The sequence below is a fragment of the Mobula hypostoma genome, chromosome 2 (assembly GCF_963921235.1).
Source record: "Mobula hypostoma chromosome 2, sMobHyp1.1, whole genome shotgun sequence".
In the NCBI taxonomy this organism is placed as follows: Eukaryota; Metazoa; Chordata; class Chondrichthyes; order Myliobatiformes; family Myliobatidae; genus Mobula; species Mobula hypostoma.
This window is the reverse complement of record NC_086098.1, coordinates 241,222,070-241,234,431: the sequence shown is the minus strand read 5'-3', so window position 1 is coordinate 241,234,431 and position 12,362 is coordinate 241,222,070. Positions and strand designations below refer to the sequence as shown.

At 45.2% G+C, this 12,362-nt stretch overlaps 1 protein-coding gene across 2 annotated transcripts in view; it reads right to left on the bottom strand.

Moving 5' to 3' along the window:
- The window catches only part of LOC134343008 (E3 SUMO-protein ligase PIAS3-like), a 43,581-nt gene extending 33,792 nt beyond the window's left edge, over positions 1–9,789 (bottom strand). For both annotated transcript variants that reach the window (XM_063041808.1, XM_063041809.1), the window contains exons 1-5: positions 9,697–9,789; positions 6,156–6,615; positions 3,432–3,516; positions 2,660–2,710; positions 790–880 (exon numbers count right to left, since the gene is read on the bottom strand). In XM_063041808.1, coding sequence (XP_062897878.1) covers positions 790–880; positions 2,660–2,710; positions 3,432–3,516; positions 6,156–6,615; positions 9,697–9,783 — 774 coding nt within the window. In that variant the 5' untranslated portion in view covers positions 9,784–9,789. The remainder of the gene's footprint in view (positions 1–789; positions 881–2,659; positions 2,711–3,431; positions 3,517–6,155; positions 6,616–9,696) is intronic.
- Between the last annotated feature and the right edge of the window lie 2,573 nt (positions 9,790–12,362).

Sequence of the window (12,362 nt, the reverse complement as noted above, 5' to 3'; positions counted from 1 at the left end):
ATTTTCAGTTTTATACCAGACACTACTGTGTTCTGTTCCAATTATACTCCAGTTATACTATGCAGTTCCAGACATGACAATTCACCTTTGTCTACTCTATGTTGTCTTATTCTGTTTTACATTCGGTAACTTTGTGCATTCGCTGAGTTTTGTGTTTGCATCACTGGTCACCCACAACTAACCAGAATAGGCCCCAGATTAGCTTTATTCGTCACATGTACATCAAAACAGGTCATGAAAAACGTTGTTTTGTGTTAATACCACAATCTGTGAATACGCTGGGGGCAGCCGTAGCTTTCATCATGCTTCTGATAGCATGTCCATAATTCAATAACTCTAACCTGTAGGTCTTTGGAATGTGAGGGGAAAAAAAAAGAGCACCCAAAGGATATCCATGTGGTCACAGGGAGAATGTACAAACTCCCCACAGACAGCAGTGGGAATTGAACTCCGATTGGTGATTGCTGGGCGCTACAAAGTGATTGTGCTAACCGCAATGCTACCATGCCATACAACTTAGAGGGTTGAAATGAACATCACTTCTACGTCAAGTTCAACACCAACTGGCAAGTTCCAAACTGCACTGGATTAATCAGATGTGTGGAGAGGGGGAGCCTACTGCACGGACAACAGTTCGCTCTTCATATCGTACTACCCTGGCTTGCATATACAAAGACAGCTGGGACGCAACATCCATGGTTGACTGTGACCAATAGAGGACTTCAAATAAGGACAGGGAGTACTGTGGACCAGGATCAACCACACAGAACAAGGAGGCCAAGCACTTACCGGTAAAGGACACAGCTTCCCATTGACTTTCACAAATAAATTGGGAGGGAAATAATCTTCCTGTGGGCAGCTGGTCTCACACAAGCAGAACCTTTGAAGAAAAACATTCAATGTAGTTCAATTATGTCTTGCTGCCACAAAACTAATTTCACAACATGACATATACTCATGGCCATTTGATTCAGTACAGGAGTGGAACCCAATGTAGTCCTCTACTTCTGCAGACCATCCCCTTCAAGACTCGACATGTTGTACATTCAGAGATGCTCTTCATCACACCACTATTGTTACACATGGTTATTTGAGTTACTGTCACCTCCCTGTTAGATTGAACCAGTCTGACCAGTCTCCTCTGACCCTTCTCATTAACAAGGCATTTTCACCCACAGAACTGCTGCTCACTGGATTTTTTTTTTTTTGTTTTTCGCACCATTCTCTGTAAACTCAGATTTGTGTGAAAATCCCAGGAGATTAGCATTATCTGAGATACTCAAACCACCCCGTATGGCATGAACAATCATTCCATGGTCAAAGTCACTTAGATCATATTTCTTCCCCATTCTGATATTTGGTCTGAACAACAACTGAACCTTTGACAATGTCTGAATGCTCTTATGCATTGGGTTGCTGCCACATGATTGGCTGATTAGGTATTTGCATTAGCGAAGAGTACAGGTGTACCTAATAAAATGACCACTAAGTGCATGCGCTAATAAACTGATTCTAATTCTTTTAATAAACTGGAAATAACGCAGAGGAAATTTATGTTACAAGGACTCGAGTGTCTGAGTTACGGGGAGCAGTTGGATATGCTAGGGCATTACTCCCTTGGAGCACAGGCATCTGAAAGGTCCTCTTATAGAGGTGCATAGATAGGGTGAATGCATGGTATTTTTCTCAGGGCTGGAATATCAAGAAGCTGAGTGCACAAATTTAAGATGAAAAGGGAGATTTTAAAAGGAACTTGAGGGACAACTTTTTTTAAAACAAAAAGCAGAAGGTGGTATGAATGTGCTGCCAGATTGATACAGGCAGGTACAATAACAACTTTTAAAACACTGTTGGGCAGTGTTTTAGAATAGGACATAAATAAAAATTTAGCTTTATTTGCCACATGTACACCAAAACATCAAAACACAGCAGAATACATCGTTTGAATCAACAACCAACACTGATCAAGGGCGTGCTGGAATAGCAGTCAACAAATATTGCCACGTTTCTGGCACCAACACTGAATGCTCACATCTTACTAACCCTAACCTGTACTTCTTTAAAATGTGGGAGGAAATTGGAGTCCCCGGAGTAAACCCATGTGGTCATGGAGAGAACATACAAACTTCTTATCGACAGCAGCAGGAATTGAACCCTAACCGCCGGTGCTGTAAAGCATTATCCTAAACTAGCTTGAATGGTTATCCTGGTCAACATGGACCTGATGGACTGAAGGGCCTAATCCCATACTGCTTGACTCAATTAATTACTGCCCATTATGCTGCTGGCAGATAGGGCAGTAATGAAGGTCCATAATCTCTGTTGTACATAGTTATAGAAGGATTCTTCATTGCTGTTTCCAAAACAATTTTATTTTGACCAATCAGGGTTGTTAGCCCTGAGATGAACCACCCAAACCTGGAGGACCAGTGGGCCACCTAGTCTGGCCTCTATCCTTTCACCTGTTTGGCAAGGGTGACCCTACCAAGAGCCAAAGCCCAAGGTCCTGATTCCAGCCAACATAGCTCTCCGGGTAACTAAGGCACACAAGCCTCCAAATTCTGCAAGGCCGTGGTCCTCTTGGACTATCTAATAAAACCACCTCTACTCTGTGAATGGCAATGCTGTGCTCATAGCATGGCAGCAGTCACTCACTTACCTTAGCTGTACCTGTACTGTGTGATCACCTTTAGCCCCAAGCAACAGGTCTCTGAAAAAAAAAAGCAAGATTTGTTAAAATCAATCTCTTCACTAAGAAAGCTGATGCAGTGATCTTAAATGGTATTCATAATCGAAGTCCACAGATGCTGTGGCAAAGTTTCATTCTAACTATACATCGAGGTAATTAATGTATTCAGAATCAGTCATCCTTACAGCCAGCTATTCCATTTACTATTCAACTTTTTAAACTTTATTTGTCTATTGCACCATTTATCTAATTTGTTACATAGTATTTTAAAATTACACTGTAAGCTACAAAACAAGTTTCACTACACATGTCAATGAAGTACACCATTTGACCCAATGTACTCGTATGACCCCCTATTCTGCCAATCTGGAAACACTTAACAGTTCTCCGACTCTGACCAAGTCATCTTCTGGTAAATTATCAGATGTTAAAGCAACATGCACCCTCCCCCCGCAAAAAAACAACTCAAGACACATTCTCATGTGGCACTGGTCACTTTTTTTGTATTTTATTGCTGCTGTTTCACGTACTTATACATGTTTGTTTTATTATAATGGTGCCAGTAATATTATACTGTCTTACATAAACATTCGCCTTATACTTTGTCACCCTGTCAATCTTCAGGGAACTGTGCTAATATTATTTTGTGACAGTGGGTGACTATGTGTTTTGCACCTTGGCCCTAGAGAATTATATACATAAATACATGTATGGCTGAATGACAATAAACTTGAAGTCTCACCTGGATGAGCAGATCTGCTCAACCTGCTGTGGAGTTAATGCAAAAGTAACAACAGCCTCCTCAAACCGCTGCCCAGTATTTGAGGCTGTAAAGAAAGCAGAGACTTAAGTATTCACAAACTCTCCCCGTAGCGCACACAGACCTCCAACCCCAAGACAGGCTACCACCGGGCCTCGCAGACAATGAGCCACTGACTTCCATAACACTTCCCACTGCTCTTGCATTTTGATTCCACAGAAGCCCTGCCTTCCAATTCCTGACAAAGAGAGAACTCAAAGCATTTGGTCAGCCCTGGTCAGGTCACCTTTTCAGATCAGAATCAGGTTTATTATCACTGATGTGAAATTTATTGTTTTGTAGCAGCAATAACAAGTTACAACAGGATTTTTTTAAAGCGCAAAAAGAGAGCAATTAGTAAGATGGTGTTGACGGACTGTTCAAAAATCTGATGGCGGAAGGGAAAATCCTCTACTAGCATCAGAGGGGTATAAGCCAAACAGAGGCAAATGGATCAGCATGCATGAGCTGGACTGAAGGCCCCATTTCCATGTTGAATCAAATGGAGTGTGGCTCTTAGATAGTAGGGCGGCCTTCTCAGCATGCAGACCACATCTGATCTGACTCACACCACAGAACCAAATCATCAGCTGTGAACTCTCCAACCCTGTGATACCGAGAATCCTTACCCGCACTACGGCACACAGCCCACACTGGGGCAAAGGGGACTTCCCCCACTCTGCAGCAACCAGCCCTACTACCCAGCTGCACTGAAATACGGGTCAAAGTCCTGTGATCAGCGAGTCCTGGGGTAGAGCAGTTATAGAACAGAACATTACAGCACAAAAACAGACCCTTTGGCCCATCTGCTCTGCGCTGAACCATTATCTGTCCAACCCGGAGGCCTAGAAGCCCGGTAGTAGCATGTCCTAGGGTTGAAGGTAGGGTGTGGCTGTGTCTGTTTGTGCACACACACAAGAAAAAGGAGCTTATTTGGCTGTTGATGCTTTGTATATTGCTGCTGCTTGTGTTGTTTTGCTGAATACTGCCGACATTCTATGTTGGCACTGGAACACGTGGCAACATTTGCAGGCTGCCCCCAGTACATCTTTAGGTTGTGTTGGTTCTTTAACTAAACAGTGCATTTCACTGTACACTCAGTGACCACTTTATTAGGTACACCAGATTGTAAATTCAAATATCTAATCAACCAATCATGTGGCAGCAAATTAAAGTATAAAAGCATGCAGACATGGTCAAGAGGTTCATTTGTTGTTCAGACCAAACATCAGAATGAGGAAGAAATATGATCTAAGTGCCTTTGACTATGAAAAGATTGCTGGTGCCAGATGGGGTGGTTTGAGTATCTCAGAAACTGATCTCCTGGGATTTTCACACACAACAGTCTCTAGACTTTAGGGAATGATGCGGAAAACTACAAAAATCAAGAGAGTCGCAGTTCTGTGGGTAAAAACGCCTTCTTAATGACAAAAGTCAGAAAAGAATGGCCAGACTAGTTCAAGTTGACAGGAAGGCAACAGTAACTCAAATAGCCATGCATTACAGCAGTAGTGGGCAGAAGACCATCTCTGAACATACAACACAACAAATCTTGAAGTGGATGGGCTACAGCAGCAGAAGATCATGAACATACACCCAGCAGCCACTATTAGGTAGAGAAAGTAGTGGCCATTTACATAGAAACATTGAAAATAGGTGCAGGAGTAGGCCATTCGGCCCTTCGAGCCTGCACCGCCATTTATTATGATCATGGCTGATCATCCAACTCAGAACCCCGCCCCAGCCTTCCCTCCATATCCCCTGACCCCTGTAGCCACAAGGGCCATATCTAACTCCCTCTTAAACATAGCCAATGAACTGGCCTCAACAGTTTGCTGTGGCAGAGAATTCCACAGATTCACCACTCTCTGTGTGAAGAAGTTTTTCCTAATCTCGGTCCGAAAAGGCTTCCCCTCTATCCTCAAACTGTGACCCCTCGTTCTGGACTTCCCCAACATCGGGAACAATCTTCCTGCATCTAGCCTGTCCAATCCCTTTAGGATCTTATACGTTTCAATCAGATCCCCCCTCAATCTTCTAAATTCCAACGAGTACAAGCCCAGTTCATCCAGTCTTTCTTCATATGAAAGTCCTGCCATCCCAGGAATCAATCTGGTGAACCTTCTTTGTACTCCCTCTATGGCAAAGATGTCTTTCCTCAGAATAGGGGACCAAAACTGCACACAATACTCCAGGTGTGGTCTCACCAAGGCCTTGTACAACTGCAGTAGTACCTCCCTGCTCCTGTACTCGAATCCTCTCACTATAAATGCCAGCATACCATTCGCCTTTTTCACCACCTGCTGTACCTGCATGCCCACTTTCAATGACTGGTGTATAATGACACCCAGGTCTCGTTGCACCTCCCCTTTTCCTAATCAGCCACCATTCAGATAATAATCTGTTTTCCTATTTTTGCCACCAAAGTGGATAACTTCACATTTATCCACATTAAATTGCATCTGCCATGAGTTTGCCCACTCACCCAACCTATCCATTGAGTGTATTATTTTGATGTACACGTGATAAATAAATCTGAATCTGATTCTGACACCCTCTTACCACCAAGGCCCCACCACCCAACAAGGAAGTAAGAAGAGAAGGCGGAAGACAGTTTTCCCATGGCAGGACAAAGTCAACGAAACTGGAGGGGCAATTCATTCTCACCCAGTGTGGTCGGTTTAGTCAGCTCGTCATAGACATCATAGAAGGGCAGCCTCCTCATCTTGACATCAGGGTGCACCGGCGGTGACAAATGCTGCAGGTCCACCTCACGCTTGGGGGCCAGCATGCCCAGGGGGGACAGTAGCGGCGACAGCAGGGCTGAGGCAGCAGAGGCACTATAGTGAAGCTGAGAGGGGCTGCTCAGAGCCAGCGCCGTGCTGGACTGCGGCAGCCCCACGCTGGTCGGGACGGGCAGCAGAGGGAGCTCCATGGTAGCGTGGCTCTTGCGGTGGAAACGTCGTCTGTACAGGTCTTTGATTTTCATCTGTACCGCAGGACTGCAGCCCGTCTTCAGCATGTGCAGCACTTTGGTCAGCAGCTCGTGCTTCCGGCCACTCTTGTTCCGGCCGGAGAAACCCAGAAGTACCTGCAGCTCTGACACCCTAAAACTCATAACCATGTGCTGTAAGGAGGAAGGTTGAAGGTCATATTTTACAGTGGACCCCTCACAAATACTCAGTAAACAGTTCATGGACGCTCACCAAGAGACCCAGGCTTAGGTGTTAGGAACATTACCTGATATGTGGCGTGAAAAACACCCTCCACAAATACTAAATACTGACCACTTCCAATGAGAGTCAATGAAACCAAATACCATTGCTGAGTGAAATACTGTGGGCAGTTTTGCGAGGCATTAGTGGCAATCTTTCAAGAATCACTAGATTTTGGAATCGCTCCAGAGGACTGGAAGATCACAAATGTCACTCCGTTCTTTCAGACAAGAAATTATAGGTTAGTTAGCCTGATTTCAGTGATTGGCAAGATGTTGGAGTATATAGTTAAGGATGAGGTTTCAGGGTACTTGGAGGCACATGATAAAATGAGCTAAAGTCAGCATGGTTTCCTCAAGGGGAAGTCTTGCCTGAAATTGAGGAAATAATAGGCTATATAGACAAAGGAGAATCAGTGGATTTGTACACTTGTATTTTCAGAAGGCCTTTGATAAAGTGCCACACATGAGGCTGCTTAATAAGATAAGAGCCCATAGTATTACAGGAAGGATACTACCATGCATAGATGGTTGACTGGCAGGAGGCAAAGCCTGTGAATAAAGAGGGCCTTTTCTTGCCCGCTGGTGACTAGTGGAGTTTTGCATGGGACGGTGTTCATTTCTTTTCATGTTATATGGTCAATGATTTGAATGACTTGGCTTTGTGGCCAAGTTTGCAGATGATAAAAAGATACATGGTGGAGTAGGTAGTATTGAGGAAGCAGGTAGTCTGCAGAAAGACTTGTACAGGTTAGGAGAATGGACAAAGAACTGGCAGATGGAATATAGTGTAAGGAAGTATATGGTCATGCACTTTGGTAGAAGGTATAAAGGCATAAACTGTTTACTAAGTGGGCAGCAAATTCAAAAATCAGAGGTGCAAATGGACTTGGGAATCCTTGTGTAGGATTTCCTAAAGGTTAATTCTTAAAGGTTGAGTCGGTGGTAAAGGAGGAAAATGCAATGTTACCATTCATTTCAAGAGGGTTAGAATATAAAAGGACGTAATGCGACCACACTTGTGAGTAGTTTTATGAGAATTATCCTGGGTATGAAAGAGTTAACATAAGGAACATTAAATGGCTCTGGGCCTACACTCACTGGAATTCAGAAGAATGTGGGGGGGGTGCGGAATCTGTTTGAAACCTATTGAATATTGAAAGGCTTAGCTAGATAGTGTGGATATGGAGAGGATGTTTCTGTAGTTGGGGAGTCTAGAACCAGCGGGCACAGCCTCAGACTATAAGATGTCCCTTTAGAACAGTCAAAAGATGGAACTTCTTTAGCCAGAGAGTGCTGAATTAGTGGAATTCATTGCCACAGATGGCTGTGGAGGTCAAGCCATTGGATATATTAAAGTGGAGGTTGATAGGTACTTGATAAGTAAGGCTGTCAAAGGTCATGGGGAGAAGTCAGGAGAATGGGGTTGAGGGGGAAAACAAGGCAGCCATTCTCAAATGGTGGAGCAGATTCAATGAGCTAAATGGCCTAATTATGCTCCTACATTCTATGGACAGTTGACATGTCCAGAATCCAGATAAACAGGCTTATAATTTCCTGGCTTTAACTCCCTCCCTTCTTAAAAAGTGGTCTTAAAATCTTCCAATCCTCCAGAACCATTCCAGAATCCATTGATTACTAAAAGATCATTATTAAGGCCTCGAAAATCTCTTCAGCTAGCTCCTTTCAGAACCCTGAGATGCAGCCCATTTGGTCCAGGTGACCCATCAGACTGTTCTTCTCCCCAAGCACCTTCTTAGTTGTAGCAACTGCACTCACTTTTGCACCCCCCCCCCAACACTCTTCAATTTCTGGCATTCTGCTGGTGTATTCCACGGTGAAGACTAACACAAAACACTTAAGAGTTCATCCTCCACTGGCACCCCCTATTCTTGGCCCCTTGCCCTCACTGACAACCCCTCCAGTCATGTGCCCCTTTCCTCACCTGACAAACCTTCCTTCATGCATATTATTTCTCCTCAGGCACCCTTTCTTCCCATCCCCCCCCCAAATTAATTTCCTCATCTAACACCCCTTACACTCGCACACCTTCCCTCTAACATCTCTCGTCCCAGCACTCTCCCCTCAACCCCTTGACACCCCTCCCTTTGTGCTCCTTCCCCCCACCTTCCCAACTGGCAGCCCTTCCTTCGTGCCCCTTTCCCTACCGACACTCCCTCCCCTCCCACACCCTTTCCTGCAACACCCCAAGTGCAGTCAGTTGACCCACCACTCACCCTCGCCCACCTGACAACCTCCCCCTTTCAAATCTCTTACTAGCTCTTCCTTAAGTTAGTCCTGCCGAAGGGTCTCAGTCCGAAACGTCGACTGTACCTCTTCCTAGAGATGCTGCCTGGCCTGCTGCGTTCACCAGCACCTTTGATGCGTGTAACCTCTCCTCCACTCACCTGCATCACCCCCCTCTCTTCACATCCCGTTCTTCCCCCTGACAACTCACCTCATGCCTCTCACCCCTATCAGCAACCTTCCTTCTACCACCCCTTCCCCTCGAGAGTCCCTCCCCTCACACACCCTGTTAACTTTTCTCCCGCGCACCTCATCCTCCGCAGGCATCGTCCTCCTTCCTCACTACTACCCCTTTCCCTCATCCACCATCCGCCTTCCCTATGCAACATATCCTACAACATCCTTAAGTCTCTTTAGCACCCATTTTCCCGATCTTTCTAGCAGATTCCACTCGTCACGCCTCCTCACACCCTGCCCTTTCGCCTCTATCGCCACTCCTCAACATCCCAGCCACCCCACTCCCTCAGCTTACTGGCAACCCGCCCCTCCCGGCCCATCCCACCTCCTTCCCTCACCCAGCCGCCCGGGGCCTATCCGCAGGGGAAGGACGGCTGTCAGCCTTCCCCCGAGCCCGCTCCCCAGGGCGCCAGGTCGGAACAGGCGCCGCCTCCTCTCCGGACCCTCGCACGGTCAGAGCTCACCACGCCCACCCCCTCGATCCCAGCCGCACCGCCGCTAATTGCCAACCTTCAACTCCGCGCCATCCGCCATCTCCGGACATCTCCGCGACCTCCCTCCGCCCTGGACGGACAGACGGACGGTTGTCGACGTCATTACGCAGCCAGCGCCGAGGGGGGAGTGGGAAGGGAGAGGGCGGGAGACCGATATCGACCAGTGGGCGGGGCCAAACTGCCCAGGGCGGGCCAGTGTGTGGCCGAGTCACGTGATTGGGCCGTGACGCGGTGAGCGTGGTCTGAGGGCGAGGGCGGGAACCCGCCGCGTGGGCGACGGTTGGTTTTCGGGCGGGAAGTGATGGCCGTCAGGGAGGGAGGGAGGTAAGAGTTGGTGGTAGAGGTAGGGAGTGTGTTGAGAAGAAGAGATGGGATTATTGCGATAACGTCATTGAAGAAAGAAGGAATATCATGAGAGGAAAGGGAGATGCGAAGAGTGGTACGGCACAGAAGCAGGCCATTTGGCCCAGCGGATCCATGCTAACCATCGGCCAACAATCTATACTAATCCTGCCTTAGCTGAGTTAATTCTCCCCACATTCCCAATCAACTCCCTGAAGTTATTGGAAAAAGAAAACGTTTTGGAAAGTGAAAGTTGTTTAAGAGAGAATTATTGGAAAAGAAAGATGTTGGATAGAACAAGAGAATTGCCTGAAAGAGTACAGGTGTTAGAATTATTGGAAAATGAGAATGTTGTTGGGAAGATCAAAGTACTTGCCAAAAGAAATTAATGTGTTATTGGAGAGGATGTAAGAAAGAAAGTTGTTGAAAGGAGCAAGAGGGCTATTAGGAAGAAAGCAAGGTTTTTGGTTAGAGACAGTTGCAAAGATAATGGGAGGTGGAAAAATAGTGTAAGGAGGGCATAAGAATCATAGGAAATAGAGGAAAATTGGAAGTGCGCAGGAGGACAGAGTTGCTGGGTACATTAAGTGGCAAGGGCTTTTCTCCTTGGAATGAAGGAGGATGATAAAAGTGACAAGTTGCTAAAAGGCACAGACTGAATGGATAGCCCAAGGCTTTTCCTCAGGGCAGAGGTGACTAATACGAGGGGTTAAGGTGATCTGAGGAAAGTATAGGGGGATGTCAGAGGTAAGTTTTTGCACAGAGAGTGATGTGTTAATGGAATGCAATGCCAGGGGTGGTGGTTGAGGCAATGCATTATGAATGTTTAAGACACCCTTAGACATGTATATTGATGATTGAAAAGTGGAAGGCTTTGGGGGAGGGAAATGTTAGATTGATCTCAGAGAAGTTTATAAGGTCAGCAGAACATTGTGGGCCAAAGAGGTGGTTTATATTGTAAACATGCATATTTTATTATAAACATTTTATTCCATATCTGTATTTTAACCTCTAGCTTCATTTTTGTAACTATTTTTTCTTGATAATTGTTGAATGTTGCATTTTGTTGCATGTTGTGCCAATACACCACAACAAATTCCCAATATATGTACATGATCAATAAAGTTGATCCTTGATCCTGCGTCCAATTCACTGGTTTATTGGAAAGACCGACAGCAGGGGAGCTGCATGGCCTCATTTGTAGCATGGACTAGGCCTCATATCGCGGGCTTACCTGTTGCTGCTGCCCAAGAGAGGAGGCAGTATGGTGCAGCACCCAGGCTGGGATGGGGGCTGTCCTCTCCCATCGGTGCTGCTCTCTGGTGTTTGCTCGGAGGATTAACTGGATTGCGTTCATCTATGGACTGCGTGCTTATTTTTGCCAACAGCATCCATGTAGCATCAACCTACAGGACATGTCACTCAGAGACCTGGGCTGCAGTATATTTTTTGTGTGTCTGCATGTTTACTGTTATCATATATGTGGCTTGTGCTGTGTTTGATTGTTAATACTGTGTTTTGCAGCTCAGCATCGTAGGAATACCATTTTGTTTGGATGTATTCATGGGTATTCAAATGGCTGAATGACAATTAAACCTGAACTGTGGTGTCATGTTCTATGTTTTGAATGTGAGAAAATTGGAAAGGGAGAGCTGTTGAAAGGAGAAGTATTGGAAAGGATGAGACATTTACTGGAAAGGGAGGAAAGAAAGTGATTGGAAACAAGCAATTATTGGAGAGAGAAACGTGGAAAACATGAAAGAAAGAGTTATAGGAAAGAGTGCAAGGAAATGTTAATTGAAAGTGAGAGAGGGAAAGGGAAAGTAACTAAGGGGTAATGTTATACTTAGGGTTATTGGAGAGAGGAGGTTACTGGAACTTTATTGAAGGAGAACATCACTAGGGTAGAGGAGACTGTTGGGAGAATCAGAATCAAATTTATTATCACTGATTTAAACGACTTGAAATTTGTTTGGCAGTAAAATAGAAAATTCTATTAAATAGACAAAATACAAAAAAAATAACAAGGTAGTGTTCATGGAGCATTGAAGTTTGATGGTGGAAGGGTAGAAGCCATTCCTGAATCATTGAGTGTAGCTCTTCAGGGTCATGTACCTCCTCTCTGATGGATGGCTCCAGTTGAGGGAGAGAGAATATTAAAGAAAGAGATACTGTGGAAGATAGCTATTGGGACAAGGGAGAAAGTTACCTGAGGAATGAAATATTGGGATAAACTTTAATGGAGAATAACTAACAAGATTTTACATAAACTCTCAGAGTGTGGGAACATAGTGTAGTTGTTAGTGTAACACTTTACAGTGCCAGTGACCTTTGACTGTC